This window comes from Mobula birostris, chromosome 10 (genome assembly GCF_030028105.1).
Source record: "Mobula birostris isolate sMobBir1 chromosome 10, sMobBir1.hap1, whole genome shotgun sequence".
Lineage (NCBI taxonomy): Eukaryota > Metazoa > Chordata > Chondrichthyes > Myliobatiformes > Myliobatidae > Mobula > Mobula birostris.
In genome coordinates, this window is record NC_092379.1 from 41958753 (window position 1) to 41984188 (window position 25436).

At 44.0% G+C, this 25436-nt stretch overlaps 1 protein-coding gene across 1 annotated transcript in view; it reads left to right on the plus strand.

Annotated features, from left to right (window-relative positions):
* LOC140203623 (tubulin polyglutamylase ttll6-like) overlaps positions 1-25436 on the plus strand; it is a 43593-nt gene that overhangs the window by 3890 nt on the left and 14267 nt on the right. Inside the window, exons 3-4 of the mRNA XM_072269671.1 lie at positions 6018-6161; positions 21227-21312. Coding sequence (XP_072125772.1) covers positions 6018-6161; positions 21227-21312 — 230 coding nt within the window. The remainder of the gene's footprint in view (positions 1-6017; positions 6162-21226; positions 21313-25436) is intronic.

Sequence of the window (25436 nt, forward strand, 5' to 3'; positions counted from 1 at the left end):
TGCAGTCCTTCCATGACCATGATAGTTCTTGGCCAATTTTTCCACCGAAGTGGTTTGCCATCGCCCTGTTCTGGGTAGGGGTGGGTGACCCCCAGCCATTATCAATACTCTTCAGAGATTGTCTGCCTGACACCAGCGATCGCATAACCAGGACTTGTGAACTGCACCGGCTGCTCATACGACCATCCACCCCCTGCTTCCACGGCTTCACGTGACCCTGATCCAGGAGCTAAGCAGGTGATACACCTTGCCCAAGGGTGACCTGCAGACCTTACATCTCCTTTGGTGGAGACCTATCCCACCCCGTTACTCAACCAAGATAATGGAAATTTTATTACTGCCCTGGTGGTAATTTTGTGTTTGGACCGGGTATCCACAGCATTCGGTCACTGTGAATGATAGGCTGGTGGGAATGGTGGAAATTTGGGTAAGAAGGAAATCGGGGGATTTGAAGATGTGTGGGTTGAGTGGGATAGTGGGGGGCATAATTCACGAATGGAATAAGGACTTGAGGGATAGGGTGGGCAGGAATTTCCATTAGCAAATCCCTTTTCTGATTGTTGAGCCAACTTCACATGCTAAACTGATTATGCATTGGAAAACCATAGAAAACTACAGCACAGAAACAGGCCTTTTGGCCCTTCTTGGCTGTGCCGAACCATTTTCTGCCTAGTCCCACTGACCTGCACACGGACCATATCCCTCCATACACCTCCCATCCACGTATCTGTCCAATTTATTCTTAAATGTTAAAAAAGAACCCGCATTTACCAGCTCATCTGGCAGCACATTCCATACTCCCACCACTCTCTGTGTGAAGAAGCCCCCCCTAATGTTCCCTTGAAACTTTTCCCCCCTCACCCTTAACCCATGTCCTCTGGTTTCTTTCTCCCCTTGCCTCAGTGGAAAAAGCCTGCTTGCATTCACTTTATCTATACCCATCATAATTTTATATACCTCCGTCAAATCTCCCTTCATTCTTCTACGCTCCAGGGAATAAAGTCCTAACCTATTCAATCTTGCTCTGTAACTGAGTTTCTCAAGTCCTGGCAACATCCTTGTAAACCTTCTCTGCACTCTTTGAACCTTATTTATATCCTTCCTGTAATTTGGTGATCAAAACTGAACACAACACTCCAGATTCGGCCTCACCAATGCCTTATACAACCTCATCATAACATTTCAGCTCTTATGCTCAATGCTTTGATTAATAAAGGCCAATGTACCAAAAGCTCTCTTTACGACTCTATCTACCTGTGACGCCACTTTTAGGGAATTTTGTATCTGTATTCCCAGATCCCTCTGTTCCACTGCACTCCTCAGTGCCTTACCATTAACCCTGTATGTTCTACGTTGGTTTGTCCTTCCAACGTGCAATACCTCACACTTGTCTGTATTAAACTCACTCTGCCATTTCTCAGCCCATTTTTCCAGCTGGTCCAAGTCCCTTTGCAGGCTCTGAAAACCTTCCTCACTGTCTACTACACCTCCAGTCTTTGTATCATCAGCAAATTTGCTGATCCAATTTACCACATTATCATCCAGATCTTTGATAAAGATGGCAAATAACAATGGACCCAGCACTGATCCCTGTGGCACACCACTAGTCACAGGCCTCCACTCGGAGAAGCAATTCTCTACTACCACTCTTTGGCTTCTTCCATTGAGCCAATGTCTAATCTAATTTACCACCTCTCCATGTATACCTAGTGACTGAATTTTCCTAACTAACCTCCCATGCGGGACCTTGTCAAAGGCCTTACTGAACTCCATGTAGCCAATATCCACTGCCTTAAGTGCACTTAAAGGATTGACGGTGGATATGCAATGGCAAGCATTTAAAGGTTGCATGGATGAACTACAACAATTGTTCATCCCAGTTTGGCAAAAGAATAAATCAAGGAAGGTAGTGCACCCGTGGCTGACAAGAGAAATTAGGGATAGTATCAATTCCAAAGAAGAAGCATACAAATTAGCCAGAAAAAATGGCTCACCTGAGGACTGGGAGAAATTCAGAGTTCAGCAGAGGAGGACAAAGGGCTTAATTAGGAAGGGGAAAAAAGATTATGAGAGAAAGCTGGCAGGGAACATAAAAACTGACTGTAAAAGCTTTTATAGGTATGTTAAAAGGAAAAGACTGGTAAAGACAAATGTAGGTCCCCTACAGACAGAAACAGGTGAATTGATTATGGGGAGCAAGGACATGGCAGACCAATTGAATAATTACTTTGGTTCTGTCTTCACTAAAGAGGACATAAATAATCTTCCAGAAATAGTAGGGGACAGAGGGTCCAGTGAGATGGAGGAACTGAGCGAAATGCTTGTTAGTAGGGAAGTGGTGTTAGGTAAATTGAAGGGATTGAAGGCAGATAAATCCCCAGGGCCAGATGGTCTGCATCCCAGAGTGCTTCAGGAAGTAGCCCAAGAAATAGTGGATGCATTAGTGATAATGTTTCAAAACTCGTTAGATTCTGGACTAGTTCCTGAGGATTGGAGGGTGGCTAATGTAACCCCACTTTTTAAAAAAGGAGGGAGAGAGAAACCGGGGAATTATAAACTGGTTAGCCTAACGTCGGTGGTGGGGAAACTGCTGGAGTCAGTTATCAAAGATGTGATAACAGCACATTTGGAAAGCGGTGAAATCATCGGACAAAGTCAGCATGGATTTGTGAAAGGAAAATCATGTCTGACGAATCTCATAGAATTTTTTGAGGATGTAACTAGTAGAGTGGATAGGGGAGAACCAGTGGATGTGGTATATTTGGATTTTCAAAATGCTTTTGACAAGGTCCCACACAGGAGATTAGTGTGCAAACTTAAAGCACACGGTATTGGGGGTAAGGTATTGATGTGGATGGAGAATTGGTTAGCAGACAGGAAGCAAAGAGTGGGAATAAACGGGACCTTTTCAGAATGGCAGGCGGTGACTAGTGGGGTACCACAAGGCTCAGTGCTGGGACCCCAGTTGTTTACAATATATATTAATGACTTGGATGAGGGAATTAAATGCAGCATCTCCAAGTTTGCGGATGACACGAAGCTGGGTGGCAGTGTTAGCTGTGAGGAGGATGCTAAGAGAATGCAGGGTGACTTGGATAGGTTGGGTGAGTGGGCAAATTCATGGCAGATGCAATTTAGTGTGGATAAATGTGAAGTTATCCACCTTGGTGGCAAAAATAGGAAAACAGATTATTATCTGAGTGGTGGCCGATTAGGAAAAGGGGAGGTGCAACGAGACCTGGGTGTCATTATACACCAGTCATTGAAAGAGGGCATGCAGGTACAGCAGGCGGTGAAAAAGGCGAATGGTATGCTGGCATTTATAGCTAGAGGATTCGAGTACAGGAGCAGGGAGGTACTACTGCAGTTGTACAAGGCCTTGGTGAGACCACACCTGGAGTATTGTGTGCAGTTTTGGTCCCCTAATCTGAGGAAAGACATCCTTGCCATAGAGGGAGTACAAAGAAGGTTCACCAGATTGATTCCTGGGATGGCAGGACTTTCATATGAAGAAAGACTGCATGAACTGGGCTTATACTCGTTGGAATTTAGAAGATTGAGGGGGGATCTGATTGAAACGTATAAAATCCTAAAGGGATTGGACAGGCTAGATGCAGGAAGATTGTTCCCGATGTTGGGGAAGTCCAGAACAAGGGGTCACAGTTTGAGGATAAAGGGGAAGCCTTTTAGGACCGAGATTAGGAAAAACTTCTTCACACAGAGAGTGGTGAATCTGTGGAATTCTCTGCCACAGGAAGCAGTTGAGGCCAGTACATTGGCTATATTTAAGAGGGAGTTAGATATGGCCCTTGTGGCTACGGGGATCAGGGGGTATGGAGGGAAGGCTGGGGCGGGGTTCTGAGTTGGATGATCAGCCATGATCATAATAAATGGCGGTGCAGGCTCGAAGGGCCGAATGGCCTACTCCTGTACCTATTTTCTATGTTTCTATGTTTCCCTTCATCCACTCTCCTGGTAAGCCCCTCGAAAAACTCCAACAGATTGGTCAAACATGACCTACCACACACAAAGCCATGTTGACTCTCCCTAATAAGTCCTTGTCTATCCAAATGCTTGTAGATTCTGTCTCTTAGTACTCCCTCCAATAACCTACCTACTACCTACGTTAAACTTACCGGCCGATAATTTCCTGGATTACTTTTCGATCCTTTTTTAAACAACGGAACAACATGAGCCACTCTCCAATTCTCCGGCACCTCACCCGTAGACAGCGACATTTTAAATATTTCTGCCAGGGCCCCCGCAATTTCAACACTAGTCTCCTTCAAGGTCCGAGGGAACACCCTGTCAGGTCCCGGGGATTTATCCACTTCAATTTTCCTCAAGACAACAAGCACCTCCTTACTTTCAATCTGTACAGTTTCCATGATCTCACTACTTGATTCCCTTAATTCCATAGACTTTATGCGAGTTTCCTTAGTAAATACAGATGCAAAAAACCTATTTAAGATCTCCCCCATTTCCTTTGGCTCCGCACGTAGCCGACCACGCTGATCTTCAAGAGGACCAATTTTATCCCTTACAATCCTTTTGCTCTTAATATACCTGTAAAAGCTCTTTGGATTATCCTTCACTTTGACTGCCAAGGCAACCTCATGTCTTCTTTTAGCCCTCCTGATTACTTTCTTAAGTATTTTCTTGCACTTCTTATACTCCTCAAGCACCTGATTTACTCCCTGTTTCCTATACATTTCATACAACTCCCTCTTCTTCTTTATCAGAGTTGCAATATCCCTTGAGAACCAAGGTTCCTTATTCCTATTCACTTTCCCTTTAATCCTGACAGGAACATACAAATTCTGCACACTCAAAATTTCTCCTTTGAAGGCTTCCCACCTACCGATCACATCTTTACCAGAGAACAACCTGTCCCAGTCCGTGCTTTTCAGATCCTTTCTCATTTCTTCAAATTTGGCCTTCTTCCAGTTCAGAACCTCAACCCTAGGACCAGATCTATCCTTGTCCATGATCAAATTGAAACTAATGGTGTTATGATCACTGGAACCAAAGTGCTCCCCTACACAGACTTCTGTCACTTGTCCTAACTCATTTCCTAACAGGAGATCCAATATTGCATCCCCTCTAGTTGGCCCCTCTATATATTGATTTAGAAAACTTTCCTGAACACATTTTACAAACTCTAAACCATCTAGACCCCTAACAGTATGGGAGTCCCAATCAATATATGGAAAATTAAAATCCTCTACCACCACAACTTTATGTTTCCTGCAGTTGCCTGCTATCTCTCTGCAGATTTGCTCTTCCAAGTCTCGTTGACTATTTGGTGGTCTGAGTGGGATTGATCAGAGGGAATTTTGAGGGTTTCTGCGTCGAGGGCTGGAGTAGGGGTAAGTCTGAAGGAAAGAACCAGATGCAGGTAGACACAAGAGTTTTTGCAGGTCCAAAATGCTGGGGGAAGTTAGCAGGTCAGGCAGCATCTATGCAAAGGAAAAAAGAGTCGACATTTCAGCCCAAGACCCTTCATCTGGAATGCAGACACACATTTCAAAAATTAGTTACCAATGCGGATGGCAACCGGATGCCTGCGTTCTGATCACTGATGGGATCCCTCTGCCTCCAGGGAAGGAGCCTGTGGCAGCCTATCGCTGTGTGGTGGCTCAGGTGGCCAGAGGGTAGGCCTCTACAGTGTCTCTTTCTCTTTTGACAATGGATTTTATATTCTGGGTTTTTCCCCATTCTTTCCTGTTTTTTATTTGAGTGGGCAGAGGGTGGGGGGATTTGGGGGTTGATGTTCTGTGTTTTGTGCAGGGGGTGGGGGATTTGTGGGGGTTGATGATTGTGTTGCTGTTCTTTTTTCTATGGGGGGGTGGGTGCATGTGTTTGATGTTTCTCTTTCAATGACCTCCATGTTTTTTTCTTTGTTTCGTGGCTATCTGGAGAAGATGAATCTCAGAGTTGTACACTGCATACATACTTTGACAATAAGTGAAACCTTTGAACCTCACAGTGTGTTAACTCTTCCTCTACTTGTGCAGCCCTTCACTTTGGATGGTTTCAAGTTCAACCTCAGGCTCTACGTCTTGGTTACTTCCTGTGACCCTCTGCGGATATACCTCTACAATGAGGGTCTGGTCTGCTTTGCCACTAAAAAGTATTCCGAACCGACCGAAAAGAATTTAGTAAGTGACACATTGACTTATCTTGAAGACATACAGTTAATTCTCTGAAAGTACGATCCTACTTTTATAAGAGGTTAATTCTTGCCTAATTCACTGTTGTATGGAAGTAATCGACTCGGGTGGGATCTTGCTGTTACGTTCCCAACCCCAGCCAAAAGCTGACTACTCTGTCTGTGGGGGCGGGGAGTGGGAGGTTGGTGTGGTTACAGAAGCATCTCCTAACGAGTCTAGTTCGCAAAGTTTACAAGACAAGGTCAGGAAAAGCCCTTCCCACCATTGAGCATGTCTACAATGAGCGCTGCCATAAGAAAGCAGCAACTATCATCAGGGATACCCACCATCCAGACCATGCTCTCTTCTCATCAGGAAGAAGGCACAAGAGCCATAGATCTGTCACCGTAAGTTTCTGGAACAGTTATCACCCTACAACCATCAGGCTCCTGAACCAGTGTGGATAACTTCACTCAGTTCAACACTGAACTGGTTCCACAACCTATGGACTAACTTTCAAGGGCTCTACAACTCATGTCCTCAATGCTTCTGTCTGTCTTTATGTATTTGTGCAGTTTGTCTTCTTTTGTACGGGTTATTTGGCCGTGTCTGTGTGTTGTTTTTCGTCAGTTCTATTGTATAAGACCATATGAGATAGGAGCAGAATGGGCCGTTCAGCTCATCGAGTCTGTCACCATTTCATCATGGCTGATCCACTTTCCCTCTCAACCCCAATCTCCTGCCTTCTCCCGGTAACCTTTCACACCCTGAGTAATGAACAATCTGTCACCTCTGCCTTCAGTATACCCAATGACCTGGCCTCCACAGCCCTCCATCTGCACAGTTAATTCCACAGATTCACAACCCTCTGGATAAAGAAATTCTCTTCATCTCCATTCTAAATGAACGTCCTTCTATTCTAAGGCTGTGCCCTCTGGTGCTGGAATCCCCCACCATAGGAAACATCCTCTTCACATCTAATCTGCCTATGCCTTTCAACATTCAATAGGTTTCTTTTTTTTTAAATTTTATTTTTATTTGGATAAGGAATTCACAAATATCATGTACTTTTTTCACACATATAACCTTTTCCATTTTTTATATGTATAAAACTACAATTATTTATACATTCTTAAGTACGCATTGAGATGATATAAAAGGAAAATAAACATTTAAATAGATAATTATGTACTGTGGTAAATCTAACCTATTAGGCTAAGTAATGGAATTAGTTGTTAAGAAAAATGGTAATAATAGTTTCCATATAACCCCTCTGGACCATTTCCACTGGTCCAAAATGTTGTATATAAGCCTATATATCAACCATTGTAGGTGTTTATATCCTAATTTGTTCATGCTTGCTCCTGCCCGCAGACATAATTATCCAATCCCTATGTACTTATTTACTTAATTTTTTCATTTTTTTATCCCTTTCCCAAATCTTTCCCTTTACTTGTGTTAATTCTCTATTTTCCAAAAGAAAACAAAAAAAAAAACAAACATTTAGACTAGGGGTGCTTACGTTAGCAATATTACTGTGTTGATGAGAAGAGCAGTATAAATCATTAGGAGAGTCATCTAAAGTCTGCTCGCATTGGGGTTATATATTCAATCCACTTATTCCAGATTTGATAAAATTTTTCTTTTTGAGTTCTCAGGGAGTAAGTCAACTTTTCCATTTTAAATATTTCCAAGATAATTTCGTACCAATCTTCTAATGTAGGTGGTATTGGATTTAGCCATTCTCTAGTGATTGATTTCTTACTTGCCGCTAAGAGGGCCTGCAGCAACTTTATATCTTCCTTCTGTTCAAGAAACAATACATGCCCCAAATAGAGCGTCTCAAAGTTCAGAGGTATCTGGGACCTAAGCACCTTAACTAATGTTCTATGAATACCTTCCCAAAATAGACTTAATTTAGGGCAATCCCAAAAAATATGAAAATGATTTGCCTCCTTGGAGCCGCACCTTCTCCAACACATCACATTTGTATCTTTATATTTTTCCTGATATGGGGTCTTGAAGTATCTTATAATGTTTTTCCAACAATGTTCCCTCCAAGTCAAAGAATTAGTCGAGGACCATTGAAAGCTGCAGATTTTCTCCCAAGCCTCCTCTGAAAGTACCAACCCCGCTTCTTTCTCCCACTTCTCTTTAATATACAGTGTATTTACATTTTTAGCATGGGAGAGTGCATTATATAATCGAGAAACTGATTTACTAGGTATTGAACTGCAAGCCGAATTCAGAATCTTGAAAAATTCTAATTCTACTGTTGATAGGTCTGTATATCTACAACTCTGGTTAACATAGTTTCGTACTTGAAGGTACCTAAAAAAGTCATTATGTTCTAGGCCATGTTTGTCCTGCAGGATTTGGAAACTTTGCAATACTCTTTTATCTATAAACGAGAGGTAGGTTGTAAGACCTTTCTTTATCCATAGCTCAAATCTTTTATCTCCTCTGTTGGGAAGGAATTCGGTATCATATGCACACCATCTAAAGAGTTTTAACATGTTATTAATTCCACGTGAGTTAACCACCTTCTGCCATACTTTTAATGTAAGATCTATCCAAGCGTTTTTAAATTTTTCCAACTGGGCCATCAATCCTTTGTCAGCTATTGAGGCCTGAAGAGGAAAACTGTCAACTAATCCAAATTCTATTTCCTTCCATCTAGCCTTATATTCCCTATTACACCAATATAACAGAGGGGTTATCATAAAAATAATTTCTCAGGCAAGGAAGAACCATACCTCCTCCTTCCTTCCCTAACTGTAAGGTGTTATATCGAACTCTAGGTTTCTTTCCTTGCCAAATGAAGCGGGAAATCCATTTGTCCCATTCCCTGAATTGATTATTATCCACCTCCACCGGTAAAGTACGGAAAAGATACAATAACCGAGGAAGAATATTCATTTTTATAGTATTTATCCTTGAATTTAAACTTAAAAAGGGGATAAGATTCCATCTATGCATATCTGCTTTTATCTCTGAGATTAATGGCCCATAATTTCCCTGTGACTGTGTTGAAAGATCCTTCGGCAGGGTTATTCCTAAATATTTTAATGATTTAGCTTCCCACTTAAGATCATATGTATCCTGCAATTTTTTGGATGGTGTATAATTTAGGGACATAACCTGCATTTTCTTTACATTTATTTTATAACCTGATATTTTCCCAAAGTTATCCAACAGTGTAAACAATCCTATAAATGATTTTTCTGGTTCACTCAGATAGACCAAAACATCATCTGCGAATAACGCCACTTTCTGTTCAATCCCTGCCACCTTGATACCTTTTACGATTTCGCTCTGTCTTATTAGTTGGGCAAGCGGTTCAATATATAGCGCAAAAAGGAGAGGAGAAATTGGGCATCCCTGTCTAGTGCTTCTCTCTAAGATGAAGGAGTCAGAGAGGTCCCCATTTATCTTAATTCGGGCTGTAGAGCTGTCATATAGAGTCTGAATTACTTTAATAAACTTTTCTTGAAAGCCGAATCTTCCTAGCACTCTGTGTAGGAATGCCCAACTAACCGAATCAAAAGCTTTCTCAGCGTCCAATCCTACTACCATTGTCTCTGTCTCGTTCTTATTAACCTGTTCTAATATGTGCAGAGTTCTCCTTATGTTGTCCTGTGTTTGTCTTTGTTGAATAAATTCAGTCTGGTCTAAGTGGATTAGGCCAGGTAAAAGCTTTTCCAATCTGCGTGCTAATATAGATGTAAATAGTTTGTAATCTAAGTTAAGAACACTAATTGGCCGATAATTGCCACATTCTAGTTTATCTTTACCCTCTTGAGGAATAACTGAAATAATCACTTCTCTCCAGGAAGGTGGAGTTTCTCCTCTCTGCAAGATCCAATTAAAGGTGTTAAGTAGTAATGGGGCTAACTGTGTCTTCAGGGACTTGTACCACTCTGAGGTAAACCCATCAGAACCCGGGGACTTTCCAGCCTTTAACCTAGAGATGGCCACGTTCAGTCCTTTGACAGTTACTGGTTCTAATAAACTTTCATTTTGTAAATCTGTAAGTTTAGGTAGATCTAAAAAATTCAATACACTGTCTATATAGGGCTCATTGGGGGCCCGGGGTTGGGAGTACAGCTCTCGATAGTATGTTTCAAAACTCTCTTGAATTTTCCCTATTGTACTCTCCACAAGCTTTGTCTTTGGATTCTTTATTTTATGAATTGTATTGTCTGCTTGTTGTTTTCGTAATTTATATGCTAATAATCTAGCTGATTTACCTCCTACTTCATAATTCTTTTGTCTCAGGTAAAGAAAGTTTCTTTGAGTTTCCAACGTATAAATATCGTCAATTTCACTTTGCAATTTCCTAATTTCCTGTTTTCGATTTGAATTACTTTTGTTGCTATCTACAACTTGAAGTTGTTTTAATTTTCCTTGATGGTCTGCTAATTTTTGTGCATTGATTTTTTTCATGTGAGTGGTAATGGAAATAATTTTCCCCCTCAGTACAGCTTTCAATGTATCCCATAAGATCACTGGTGATGTTTCTCCCGTGTCATTAAGGTCTAGATATTCTTTGATTTCTCCCCTTAATCTCTCCATTACTTTCGGGTTATTGAGTATATGTGAGTTTAGCCTCCATAGTGTTTTCCTCATTTTCCTTTCCAGGATTAGAGACATAGAGACTGGGCTATGATCCGACAGATCAATTGTTGCAATATTACAGTTTTTTATCCTGAGTCTATCTGTATTAAAGATAAAGAAATAGTCTATCCTTGAATAGGCTGAATGAGGGAAAGAGTAATATGTATAATCTTTACTAGTAGGGTGTAATTCCCTCCAGACATCTATAATTCCCAACTCCTCCATCAATGAATTCACTTTCCGAGTCAGAGGTTTATTCTGAGTAACTGTTCTTGAAGGATCTAATATAGGATTTAATCTAATATTAAAATCCCCTCCACAAATTACTACCCCTTGAGAACTGACCATTAGGTCAAAAGTGTGTCTATAAAATGACCATTCACAACCTGGAGGAGCATAAACATTCAGCAATGTTATTTCTGTACCTTCTATTCTTCCTGTGATTTTTACGAACCGTCCTTCTTTGTCTCTAGTCTCTGAAATATGTTCATAATTAAGAGTACTTGATATTAAAGTAGCTACCCCTCTTTTGTGATTCAATTTATATGATAAATAAAATACATGCTTAAAGCCCATTCTTTTTAATTTTCCATGTTCAGATTGGCTAATATGTGTTTCCTGGAGGAAAGCTAATTGTGCCCTCTCTTTTTTCAACTTAGACATAATCTTATTTCTTTTAATTGGATTCAAAATCCCATTAACATTATAGGAAATTATTTTTACCAATTCAGTTTGCATTTTTCTCTAGTAGAAAAGAAAACACTCTCCTTTTCTAACCAAACAGTAAGCAATCCCTTCTCAACAGTAAACCAAGACATATAACCACACCCTAGACATTTTTGAACGTGCAACATTTGAAAATTTTTCCCGACTTCCCACAGTGAGGCCTGAGCACCGACCCGCCTCAGTTCAGAGGGATAACCTTAGAGGGCCCTCAGCAGTTTGAATAATCATAGAGAATTCTCTCCTATTTATGTCTCGACCATATTGCTATCATTCAAGTTATTCCGTCTAGTTTATTTTCAGTTACCAGTTTTCATTTTACCTTTAAGTCCGATTTACTCTTTTCAGTCATTTCTCTTAATTAATCTGTGTTCTCTGTACATTTGCGTCTGAATACTTGCAGCTTTTCCTTGTAGTTTGACACTCTGGTTCGTGTGGAGCGTCCTCGCCGCACTAACTGCCACGACTTCTGCCGAATCCTCTCCAGTAGCGACTCCGGTTAGGTGATAACTTTAATCGGTAGTCCCCGGTCCGCCAGGTCCAATGTTGCCTCCTCCACTGTAGCGTAAGTTTTTGTCCCTTCGTCGTAAAAGACTCTCAGCCAGCTGGATACAGGGTCTGGAATCTGATGTTGTTTTCCTTCAGGACTCTCCATGTTTCCGTATATTCCTTCCGTCTGGCAAGAATCCCCGGTGCGTAGTCGTGGTCTAAACTGATTTTACAGTTGTTCCACATGAAACCTTTCTTTTGCCATGCCCTTCTAAGCACCTCTTCCTTCGTTCTGTAACTGAGAAATCTGACCAGAATCGATCTGGGCTGGGCGCCTGCTGGAGGCTGTGGTGCCAACGCGCGGTGAGCTCTTTCTATCTGTAGGTCTTTTGCGGCCGGTATATCAAGGTTCTCTCTAAGTAGCTTCTCCACGAAGGGAATCATCAATCCGGGTTTACCTTCAGTTCCTTCGGGAACTCCGTAAATCCTCACATTTTCCCTTCTCGAGCGGCCTTCTTGATCTATTAGTTTCCACTGGAGCTGGTCTTGCAGCTTCAGCATTTCTGCTATCACTTCCTCTGCGTTTTGTAGCTTCTCTTCAATTCCAACAATCCTCGCTTCGGCTTCATCTATCTGTGAGTTAGTTTTTACTATTTCTCCTTTAATATCTTCCAGCTGTTTGCCGTTATCTTGTTGGAACTCGCGAATCTCTCTCAGAATCAAGGACAGAGTCACCGATTCCCCCTCATTATCTCCGTCCTGGCTTGCTGTGGGGGAGCTAGGCCCGTCTACATTCAATAGGTTTCAATGAGATGGCCTCTCAGTCTTCTAAATTCTCATGCGTACGGGCCCAGAACCATCAAGCGCTCCTCCTGTAGTCATTCTGGTGAACCGCCTCTGAACCCTCTCCAATGTCTGCTTATCCTTTCTTGGATAAGGGCTCACGATACTCCGTGAGGCCTCACCAGTGCTTTATAAAGCCTCAACATTAACTCCTTGTTTTTATATTCTAGTCCTCTCGAGATGAATGCTAACATTGCATTTACCATCATCACCACAGACTCAACCTGCAAACTAACCTTTAGGGAACCCTGCATGAAGGCTCTCTCATCCCTTGCACCTCAGGTTTTTGGGTTTTCCGCCTGCTTAGAAAATAGTCTACCCTTTTGTTCCTTCTGCCAAAGTGTATGACCATAAACTTCCCGACACTGTTATAGGACGCTCAAAGCAGCTGTGCAGGTTGACTCTGTGGTTAAGAAGGCATACGGTGTATTGGCCTTCATCAATCGTGAAATTGAATTTAGGAGCCGAGGGGTAATGTTGCAGCTATATAAGACCCTGGTCAGACCCCACTTGGAGTACTGTGCTCAGTTCTGATTGCCTCACTGCAGGAAAGATGTGGAAGCCATGGAAAGGGTGCAGAGGAGATTTATAAGGATGTTGCCTGGATTGAGGAGCATGCCTGATGAAAACAGGTTGAGTGAACTCGTCCTTTTCTCTTTGGAGCAACGGAAGATGAGAGGTGACCTGATAGAGGTGTACAAGATGATGAGAGGCATTGATCGTGTGGATAGTCAGAGGCTTTTTCCCAGTGCTGAAATGGTTGCCACAAGAGGACACAGGTTTAAAGTGCTTGGGAGTAGGTACAGAGGAGATGTCAGGGGTAGGTTTTTTTAGTGAAAGTGGTGAGTCCGTGGAATGGGCTGCCAGAAAGAGTGGTGGAGGCGGATACGATAGGGTCTCTTAAGAGACTTTTGGGTAGGTAGATGGAGCTTAGAAAAATAGAGGGCTATGGGGAAGTCTAGTAACTTCTAAGGTAGGGACATGTTCAGCACAACTTTGTGGGCTGAGGAGCCTGTGTTGTGCTGTAGGTTTCCTATGTTTCTATCCATGTGGCAATCTAAGTGTTTCTTAAATGCCTCTCATGTATCTGCCTCTACCAGTGCCACTGGCAGTGCATTCCACACACCCATTGCTCTTTGTGTAAAAAGATTACCTCTGACCTCCCCCTTCCCCATACTTTCCTCCGATACCCTCTTGCTTTAGCATTTCCCTGGCTATCCACTCCATCTATGCCTCTGATCAGTTTCTACACCTCTATGGAGTCACCTCTCATCCTCCTTCACTCCAGGGAGAAAAGCCATAGCTTTCTCAACCTATCTCAACTCTGTGGCTAAGAAGGCATACGGTGCATTGGCCTTCACCAATCGTGGGATTGAGTTTAAGAGCCGAGAGGTAATGTTACAGCTATATTGGACCCTGGTCAGACCCCACTTGGAGTACTGTGCTCAATTCAGGAAGGACGTCGAAACCATAGAAAGGGTGCAGAGGAGATCTACAAGGATGTTGGGGAGCATGCCTTATGAGAATAGGTGAACTCGGCCTTTTCTCCTTGGAGCGATGGAGGATGAGAGGTGACCTTATAGAGGTGTTTAAGATGATGAGTGGCATTGATTGTCAGAGGCTTTTTCCCAGGGCTGAAATGGCTAGCACGAGAGGGCATAGCTTTAATGTGCTTGGAAGTAGGTACAGAGGAGATGTCAGGGGTAATTTATTTACTCAGAGAGTGGTGAGTGAGTGGAATGGGCTGCCGGCTGTGGTGGTGGAGGCGGAAATGACAGGGGTCCCCACCTTTTTTGCACCGCGGACCGGTTTAAGATTGACAATATTCTTGCGGACCGGCCAACGGTGTGGGGGGTGGGGGTTGTTCAAATTCGACAGTGTGTGACAGGGAATGAGGAAAGGTGCAGCTGACTCATATCGTTTCATATTGCCAAATCATATCATTTCCTCGCGGCCCGGTAGCACATGCTTTGTGGCCTGGTACCTTTCCGCGGCCCGGTGGTTGGGGACCACTGTTTTAAGAAACTCCTGGATGGATACATGGAGCTTGGAAAAATAGAGGGCTATGGATAAGCCTAGGTAATTCTAAGGTAAGGACATGTTTGGCACAGCTTTGTGGGCCGAAGACCTGTGTTGTGCTGTAGGTTTTCTGTGTTTCTATCCTCATAATCCAATCCAGGCAGTATCCTGGTAATCCTCCTAAATATTGAAGAAAATTGATGATTCCATCGTAAGTCAGATTGAAAATGGGAAGTTGTCCGATATAACACTCAAGGATATATCTAGCCAGGGTTATTGGCCCTGCATCTTGCCCGGAGTTAATCTGCCTTGATTTCAAGAAAAAGCAATAGAGTCATAGAAAAGTACAACACAGAAACCGGCTTTTTGGCCCGTCTAGTTGGTGCCAAACCATTTAATCTGCCAAATCCCATCAACCTGCACCCGGACCATAGCTCTCCATACCCCTCCCATCCAAACTTCTCTTAAATGTTGATATCAAAATCATATTCACATGAGGTTACGCATTGTATCGGAGGGATAGGAAGGTAGGCAGAGGGGGTGGTGTTGCTCTGCTGGTAAAGAACAGCATCAAATCAGCAGAAGGGTGTGGCATAGAATCAGAAGATATTGAATCCTTGTGAGTTCAGATAAGAAACTGCAAGGGTAATGGCAGTTATATACAGGCCTCCCAACAGTAGCTGAGACATGGAGCACAGATTACAACAGGAAATGGAAAAAGGTGTTTCAAAAGGGTAACGTTATGGTAGTCATGGGAGATTTTATCATGCAGCTCGATTGGGAAAATTAGGTCGGTAATGGATTTCAAGAGAGTGAGTTTGTTGAATGCCTAAGAGATGGATTTTTAGAGCAGTTTGTCATTGAGCCTGCTAAGGGATCACCTACACTGGATTGGGTGTTATGTAATGAACTGGAGGCGATTAGGAAGCTTGAGGTAAAGGAACCCTTAGGAGTCAGTGAACACAATATGATTCAGATAGGGAGAAAGTAGAGTCTGATGTAGCGATATTTCAGTGGAGAAAAGGAAATTGGAAAGGAAAGTAAAGTAAAGGTATGAGAGAGGAATTGGCCAGAGTAAATTGGGAGGAGATGCTGGCAGGGAAGACAGCAGAGCAGCAATGGCACAAGTTTCTGGGACAAAATGGGGAAGGTGCAGGATGAATGTATTCCAAAAACAAAGAAATACTCGAATGGCAAAATGCTACAACCGTAGCTGACAAGGGAAGTCAAAACTAATGTAAAAGCAAAAGAGAGGGTATACAACAGAGGAAAAATTAGTGGGAAGAAAGAAGGCTGGGAAGCTTTTAAAACCCTAGAGAGAGCAACTAAGAGAATCATTAGGAGGGAAAAGATGTAATATGAAAGCAAGCTAGCAGATAATATCAAAGTTGATAGAAAAAGCATTTTCAAGTATATAAAAGATAAAGGAGAAATGAGATTTGATATAGGACCGCTGGAAACTGAGCCCAGAGAAATAATAACGGGGGACAAGAGGTGGCAAATGAACTAGGTAAGTATTTTGCACCAGTTCTCACTGTGGAAGACACTAGCAGTGTGCCAGATTTGAAGAGTGTGAGGGAAGAGAAGTGAGTGCAGTTTCTATTACAAGGTTGAAGGTGCTCAAAAAGCTGAAAGACCAAAAGGTACTTTTTTTACCTGGACCAGATGAACTGCAAACTGGGGGTTTGAAAGAGGTAGTGGTAGCGAGTGTTGAGGCATTTGTAATGATCTTTCAAAAATCATTGGACTCTGGTATGAAAATTCCAAATGTCACTTCACTCTTTAAGAAAGGAGGGAGGCAGCAGAAAGGAGATTATAGACCAGTCAGCCTGACCTCAGTGGTTGGGAAGATGTGGGAGATGATTGTTAAGGATGAGGCTATAGAGTACTTGGTGACACAGGACAAGATAGGACAAAGTCAACATGGTTTTCTTAAGGGAAAATACTGTCTGACAAACCTGTTGGAATTCTTTGAGGAGATTACAAGTAGGATAGATAAAGGGGACGCAGTGGACGTTGTATATCTGGGCTTTCAGAAGGTGCCACACATGAGGCTGCTTACCAAGTTAAGAGCCCATGGTATTACTGGGAAGTTATTAACATGGTTAGAGCATTGGCTAATTAGTCGGAGGCAGCGAGTGGGAATAAAAGGATCCCTTTCTGGATGGCTGCCAGTGAGTAGTGGTGTTCCGTAGGGGTCGGTATTGGACCACTTCTTTTTATGCTGTATATAAATGTCTTAGATGGTGAAATAGATGGCAAGTTTGCAGATGATACGGAGATTGGTGGAGGGGCAGGTAGTGTGGAAGAAGCAGGTAGGATGCAGAAGGACAGATAGATTAGGAGAATGGGCAAGAAAGTGGCAAATGAAATACAATGTTGGAAAATGCATAGTTGTGCATTTTGGTAGTAAGAGATAAATGTTCAGATTATTTTCTAAATGGGAAGAAAAATTCAAAAATTTGTGATGCAAAGGGACTTGGGAGTCCTTGTACAGAACACCCTAAAGGGTAACTTGCAGGTTGAGTCAGTGGTGAGGAAGGCAAATGCAATGTTAGCATTCATTTCAAGAGGTCTAGAATACAAGAGCAGGGACAGGATGCTGAGGCTTTATAAGGCACTGCTGCGGCCTCACCTTAAGCACTGTGAACTGTTTTGGGCTCCTTATCTAAGAAAAGATGTGCTGGCATTGGAGAGGGTTGAGAGGAGGTGCACAAGGATGAATCTGGGAATGAAAGGGTTCACATATGAGGAACATCTGATGTATCTGGGCCTGTGCTCGCTGGAATTTAGAAGGATGAGAGGGGATCTGATTGAAACCTTTCGAATATTGAAAGTCCTAGGCAGAGTAGATGTGGAAAGAATGTTTCCCATGGTGGGGGAGTCTAGGACAAGAGGGCAGAACCTCAAGGTAGAAGGGCATCCGCTTAAATCAGAGATGCGGAGAAAGTTCTTCAGTCAAAGGGTGGTGAATTTGTGGAATTTGTTACCACAGGCAGCTGTAGAGGACAGGTCGTTGGGTGTATTTAAGGCAGGAATTGATCAGTTCTTCAATGGCCGTGGCACCAAAGGTTACGGGGAGAAGGCTGTGTGTTGGGGTTGAGGAGGGGAGGAAAAGGATCAGCCATGATTGAATGGCGGAGCTGACGATGAGCCAAATGGCCTAATTCTGCTCCTGTGACTTATGATTTTATGGTAGTACAGAGAATTTAACACTGTGAACGTTAGGACTGAGAAATGCATTGAAACAGAGAGATCCGTAACTTCTTGAAAAAGAAATCACAGGTGGGTAGGGTCGTAAAGAGAGCTTTTGGCACACTGGCTTTCATAAGTCAAGGTATTGAGTACAGAAGTTGGGATGTTATGTTGGAACCACTTCTTTTTACATTATATATCAAGGATTTCGATGATGGAGTTGATGGCTTCGAGGCTAAGTTAGCGAACGATCCGAAGATCGGTGGGGGTGGGGGGTGCAGGTAGTATGGAGGAAGCAGAGAGGTGCAGAAGGATTTAGACAGTGTAGGAGAATATGCAAAGAGGTGGCAGACGGAAAACAGTGTTGGGAAGTGTATGGTCATGCACTTCGGTAGAAAACTTAAAAGCATAGACAATTGTATGACTGGAGAGAAAACTCAAAAATCAGAGGTTTTTGTTGGTTAACTCAGTGATAAGGAAGGTGTTAGCATTCATTTTGAGAGGAATAGAACATAAAAACAAGGATATAATGTTTTATATGGAACACTCGCAGAATGCTGGAAGAACTCAGCAGGCCCAGGAGCATCTATGGAGTATTTGGGGCCCTGAATGGAAGTGAGAGAGGAGGTGTAGGGCAAGCGGGTGGAACAAGCATTGCACCTAACACTACACCTCGTCCTCACTGCCATTCAGGAGGCAAAACTTCATCTGTGAGTCTGTTGGGGTTCATCTACTGTATCTGATGCTCTTGGTGTGACCTCCTGTATGTCAGTGAGACCCGACGCAGATTGGGAGACCGCCTTGCAGAGCACCTACACTCCGTCTGTCAGAAAAACCCATTTCAAGTCTACTTCCCATTCCCATTCTGACATGTTAGTCCTCGACTGCCACGATGAGGCCACACTCAGGTTGGAGGAGCAGCACCTTGTATTCCGTCTGGGTAGCCTCCAACCTGATGGCATGAATGTCGATTTCTCTAACCTCTGGTAATTGCCCCCAACTTTATCATTCTCATTCCTGTTTCCCTCTTTCACCTCATCTCCTTACCTGCCAATCACCTCCTACTGATGCTCCCCCCCTTCCCTTTCTTCCAAAGTCTTCTGTCCTCTCCTATCAGATTCCCCCTTCTCCAGCCCTTTATCTCTTTCACCAATTGACTTCCCAGTTCTTTACTTCACCCCCTCCCCCTCCAGGTTTCACCCATAACCTGCCACCTTGTACTCCTTCCTCTCCTCCCCCCCCACCTTCTTGCTGTAACTGCTCATCTGTCCTGATGAAGGGTCTTGGTCTGAAACATCAACCTCTTGCTGTTTCCCATAGATGCTGCCTGGCCTGCTGAGTTCCTCCAGTATTGTGTGTGTGTTGCTCAGATTTCCAGCATCTGCAGGGTTTCTCCTCCTTGAGGCTTTAGAAGGCACTGGCGAGGCCTCCCTCCCTTGGGGTATTGTGAGCTGTTCTGGGCCCCAGAAAGGATATGGTGACACTGGAGAGGGTTGAAAGGAGGTTGACAAAAATGATTCTGGGATTGAAAGGCTTATTATATGAGGAACATTTAATGGCTCTGGGCCTTAACTGACTGGAATTTAAAAGAATGAGGTGTTGGGGGAGGGTGTGAAATCTTATCAAAACCTATTGAATGTTGAAAAGCATTGACAGAGTGGATGTGGAGAGGATGTTTCCTATAGTGGGGGAGGCCAAGACCAGAGGACACAGCCTCAGAGTAGAGGGACGTTGATTTAGAACAGAGATGAGGAGGAATTTCTTTAATTTGTAGAATTCGTTACTACATGCTGTGAAGGCCAAGTCGTCGGGTATACTTAAGGCAGAGCTTGTTAGGTTCTTGATTAGTCAGGGCATAAATGGATACAGAGATTGGGGCTGAGAGGAAAATAGATCAGCCATGACGAAATGTCAGACAAGACTGGATGGGTCAAATGGCCCAATCCTGCTCCTACATCTTACAATCTTGTGACGTGGACTACTCCGAAAAGAAAAACTCAGCCCATATTTCATAACCAGAATTGGAATCAGAATCAAGTTTACTATCATTGTCATTTGCCATGAAATTTGAGGTTATGCGGCAGCAGTACATTGCAGTACGTAATAATGAAAGTTATAAATTACAAAAAGAAATATATTTTAAAAATTAAATAAGTTGTGCAAAACAAGACCAAGAGACAAATGTTATTGAGGTACTGTACATGGGTTCATTGTTCATTCTGAAATCTAATGGCGGAGGGGAGCAATCTGTTCCTGAATTGTTGAGTGTGTGTCTCCTCCCTGACGGTAGAAATGAAAAGAGGCTTTACCTGGGTGGCGAGGCTCCCTCAAGATGGATGTTGCCTTTTGAAGATGTCCTCGAAAGTGGGGAGGATTGTGCTCAGGATGGCTGATTTATTATCCCTCTCGACTGTTTTCTCCTGCCTTCTCCTGTTAACCTTTGATGCCCTGACTAAACAAGAACCTATCAACCTCTGCTTTAAATACACTCAATGACTTGTCCTCCACAGCGGTCCGTGGCAGCAAATTCCACAGATTCACCACCCTCTGGCTAAAGAAATTCCTCACCTCTGCCCTAAAGGGAAGTTCTTCTATTCTGAGGCTTTGCCCTCTGCTCTTAGAGACAGCCGTCCCCCCTCCCACTACAGGAAACATCCTCTCCACATTGATTTTCAATATTTGATGGTTTCGTTGAGATCCCCCATCATCCTTTTAAACTTCAGCGAGTACAGGCCTAGAGGGAGCAATGCTCCTCAAATGACAACCCTTTCATTCTCGTGAACCTCCCCCAGACCCTCTCCAATACCAGCTCACCAATTCTTAGATAAGGGGCTCAGAACTGCTCACAATACTCCAAAGTTCGGTCTGAGTTATAAAGCCTCAGCCTCACATCCTTGCTCTGACTGACAGCACCCATCCTTCTGCACTGCGCTTCAGGTGAGCGATCCTTTGACTTGGCGATGTTTTGGGGCTGCAAAAACTGCTTTAAGATGCAAGGCTTCCTTCAGTTTCACCTTCTTGCCACCTGCCGACTGCTCTTCATCACCGCAGGAAAAGTGAAGCTGAGGGGAATGAGGAAAATAGCATTTGAGCAGCATCTGGCTGGGGTGGCGTTAGTGTGACGCAATAACTGAGGGCAATGTCCCTGACTGAGAAACCAACATCTTTATCTTCTGCCTCTCTCACAGGATGACGTCTGCATGCACCTCACCAATTACGCCATCAACAAGCGTATCATGAACTTTGTCCCGGATGAAAAGAAAGGCAGTAAAAGGTGAGACCATATGCAGCAGGGTGCACCCTTCACCACAAGCAGGCACATTATAGAAGGTCAGCGTTGGAGTGATTTTTGGGGTTAGGACATAGACATTTAGCAATTGAATTTGGCTACCAGTCTTCATATCTGAATATGTGTTGTGGATTTTATTTGGAGTGCAGATCTGAACTTTATATGTAGGCGTCTGTCTTGTGAGACCATGGAAGGTTCCCCTTGGAAGTTTACACCTTGGAAGCTTTCCAGGGCTCAGGCCTGGGCAAGGTTGTATGGAAGACCAGCAGTTGCCCATGCTGCATGTCTCCCTTCTGTCTCACCGATGTTGTCCAAGGGAAGGGCATTAGGACCCATACAGCTTGGCAGTGGTGTTAATGCAGAGCAATGTGTGGTTAAGTACCTTGCTCAAGGACACAACACGCTGCCTCGGCCAAGGCTCGAACTAGCGACCTTCAGATCACTAGAGGGACACTTTAACCACATGCCAACACGTGACCAAGTCCGAACATGTGGCCAGCTCTGAACAATGGGTTCCTAAAACCCATGAATCCCAGCCGACAATGGTGATTAAAATTCATTTGGATGTGTGTGGTGTGGCTGTGAATCAGGAGGCGTGAAGGTCGAATGTAGTTTCAAAGAAAACATTGTCCATGTGTTGTATGTATGGAGTTGCCCTTTGCCGTTTGGCACATAAAATATCGAGCCCCACGTCAGGCCGGCCAGACCTTTCGACCAGAAGTGTCTCCATAAAATGCCTTCTCTACCTTGCTTTGTCGAATAAAGAAGCTGCTTTGTATCTACCAGTAATTTTCTTCGCTGGCTTCATTCACGCAACAACCTTAGCGAGCAGGCACATTGTAGAAGGAAGGGGCACACAGCAGCAGCTTAGTGAAGCCCTTAACTCTGTTGCCACTACTTTAGGTTGTCATAACTGGCGGAATGCTCCCAATGGCATGCTATAAGACCGTCAGATATAGGGGCAGAAGTGGGCCATTTGGCCCATTGAGTCTGCTCTGCCATTTAATCATGGGCTGATCCAATTCTTTCAGTCATCCCTACTCCCCTGCTTTCACCCCATACTCTGGCTAATCAAGAATCTATCTATCTCTGCCTTAAATGAACTCAATGACTTGGCCCCCACAGCCGCTCATGGCAACAAATTCCACAGATTTACCACCCTCTGACTAAAGTAATTTCTCTGCATCTCAGTTCTAAATGGACGTCCTTCAATCCTGAAGTCACGCCCTCTTGTCCTAGAATCCTGTACCATGCCCTCCAGTAACTTCTGACAACCAAGTCTAGCTCCTGGCCTTCACATGTGGCTTAGCCACTAAGCTGGGCAGAATCATTTCTACTGACAGGAGAAGGGGCAAAGGTGAGTTAATGGCATCTTAAATCCAGTCGCTTCAGGCAGATGGGACTCATCAACCATGGCTGGCCCCTCATCTAGGAGAAGGAAAACTCTGATCTCAAACCTCCCATTGCCCTGCGACTACACCCACTCATAGGGAAGGCTTCAGGAGTAAACCCTGAGGGAGAACATCTGCGGCAGTCCCACGTTGAGTTCAACACTGACTGGCAACTCCTGCGATGCTGCTGGTACCAGGCTGTGTTGCTCTCTGCCGTTCCTTTGGGTTCATCAACTGCGTGGAGATGGGGAGCTTGCTACATGGGCAACAGCTTGCTCTCCATATCCGGGCTTAGTAGCTAAGCCACACGTGAAGGCCAGGAGCTGTGACTTGGTTGTCAGAGGCAATATTGAGGCACTCGCCATTGGGAGCATTTAATAGGCAGCGGGAGCTCGTCCCCATTACCACCCCATGGCTATAACAACCTTAAGGAACGGAGTGAAGCTGAAATTGTTGCAATGGACGACTGGAAGTGGACCCAAGTGCAGAACATCGACACGGAGGTAGAATTAACAGAAGTGTGTTTATTAATAGTTGCGAGGAAGGCCGGAGAGTGAGGATTAGATGCTTACATGGACAACAAACCGGAGTAGCCTGGACCCAGAGCTTGGTTATGCAGCTTGGACACGGAGCCCGGACTCAGACTCGGACTCGGACACGGAGCCCGGACTCCGACTCGGGCTCGGACTCGGACACGGAGCCCGGACTCGGACACGGAGCCCGGACACGGACTCGGACTCGGACACGGAGCGCCCGGACTCGGACACGGAGCCCGGACTCGGACACGGAGCCCGGACTCGGACTCGGACTCGGATACGGAGCCCAGACTTGGACTTGGACTGGGACTGGGACACGGAGCCCGGACTTGGACTCGGACTCGGATACGGAGCCCAGACTTGGACACAGAACAACAAAACCAAACAACAACAGACAATTTATATCTTGATTCGGAGTAGCAGCAAACGGCCAGCAATACTCAGCAGGACACGAAACTACAAAACCAAACAATGACGGTCCGTTCGTATCTTGACTTGAAATAGCAGCAAACGGCCGGCAATACTCAACTGGACACGAGACAACAGAATTCCCAAAGCAACCCCAGGCACCGAAGCAACTTAGAGTCGACTATTCTTAGTGGCCCGGAACGTGCTTTGCCGCACTGGCTGAGGTGACGGTCCAGTCCCAAGTAGATATAAGCCGGAGTTATTATGTTTCCAGTTCGGATGGGAATCAGGTGCCTTAGTCAAGGAGGTAAAACACGGGGAAAAGGAAATGAACAGAAATGAGGAGTCAACTGACTGGACCGTGACTGAAATGACAGATAAAAGTGAGTGGAAAGACAATGCTAAACACTCTCTCATTCAAATCTGCAGACAGGAGTCATTATTAATGATGAATAAATAATGACAGTAATGAGCAGGAGTCAATTCTACGTCCCTTGCCACAGGGAATGTCCCTGGACTGGAATATCTCTTAGGATGTCCTGCTAATTGGGATCGTCCCAATCTGGTATTTCGTGTCCAGCAAGAACCATGGACCTAGAAAAAAGAAATGTGAGCTAAATCCCATGAAGGCAGACAAATTTACATAAGTGATCGGATAAATCTGGAATAAAGGTCTGTAAGACATGGCAACTATTGAGCTGTTGTTTAAAAGCTCTTTAGTGAGGGAAATCTCCCATTTCCTCTTCATATTTGAGGCCTACAACACTGCTGTGGCCTTACCATTGCTTGCAATGGGCCGTAAATTCATGGACCCTATGCAGATTACAGAGAAGGAGATGCTTGCTGTCCTGAGGAAAATCAGAGTGGGTAAATCCCCAGGGCCTGACAAAGTGTTCCCTCAGACCCTGGGGGGAGGCTAGTGCAGAAACTGCAGGGGCCCTAGCAGAGATATTTAAATAATTCTTAGTGACAAGAAAGGTTCTAAACATAGACCAGGAAATTACAGACTGCTCAGTCTGTCATCAGTAGTGGGATAGTTATTGGAAAGTATTCTAAGGGACTGGATATATGAGGATTTGGATAGACATGGGACTGATTCAGGATAGTCAGCATGGCTTTGTGCATGGTAAGTCATGTCTAACCAATCCTGGAGAGTTTTTTGAGCAAGTTACCAGGAAAGCGGATGAAGGCAAAGCAGTGGATGTTGTCTACATGGACTTTAGCAAGGCATTTGACAAGGTCCCGTATGTGAGGTTGGTCAAGAGGGTTCAGTTGCTTGGCATTCAGCATAGGTTGTAAATTGGATTAGACATTGGCTTTGTGGGAGAAGCCAGAGAGGGGTAGTAGAGGTTTGCCTCTCTGACTGGAGGCCTGTGACCAGTGGTGTGCTGCAGGGACCAGTGCTGGGCCCATTGTTGTTTGTCATCTCTATCAGTGTTCTGGATGATAATGTAGTTACCTGATCAGTAAATTTGCAGATGACACCACGTTTGAGGATATAGTGGACAGTGAGGAAGGCGGTCATGGCTTGCAGAAGGATCTGGATCAGCTGGAAAAATGGGTTGAAAAAATGGCAGCTGAAAATCAATGCAGACAAGTGCGAGGTGTTACATTTAGGTAGGACCAGCCGGGGAAGGTCTTACACAGTGAATGGTAGGGCACTGAGGAGTGCGGTAGAACAAAGGGATCTGGGAATAGAGGTCCAAAATTCGTTGAAAGTAGTGTCACAGGTAGAAAGAAAGCTGTTGTCACATCGGCTTTCATAAATCAATAT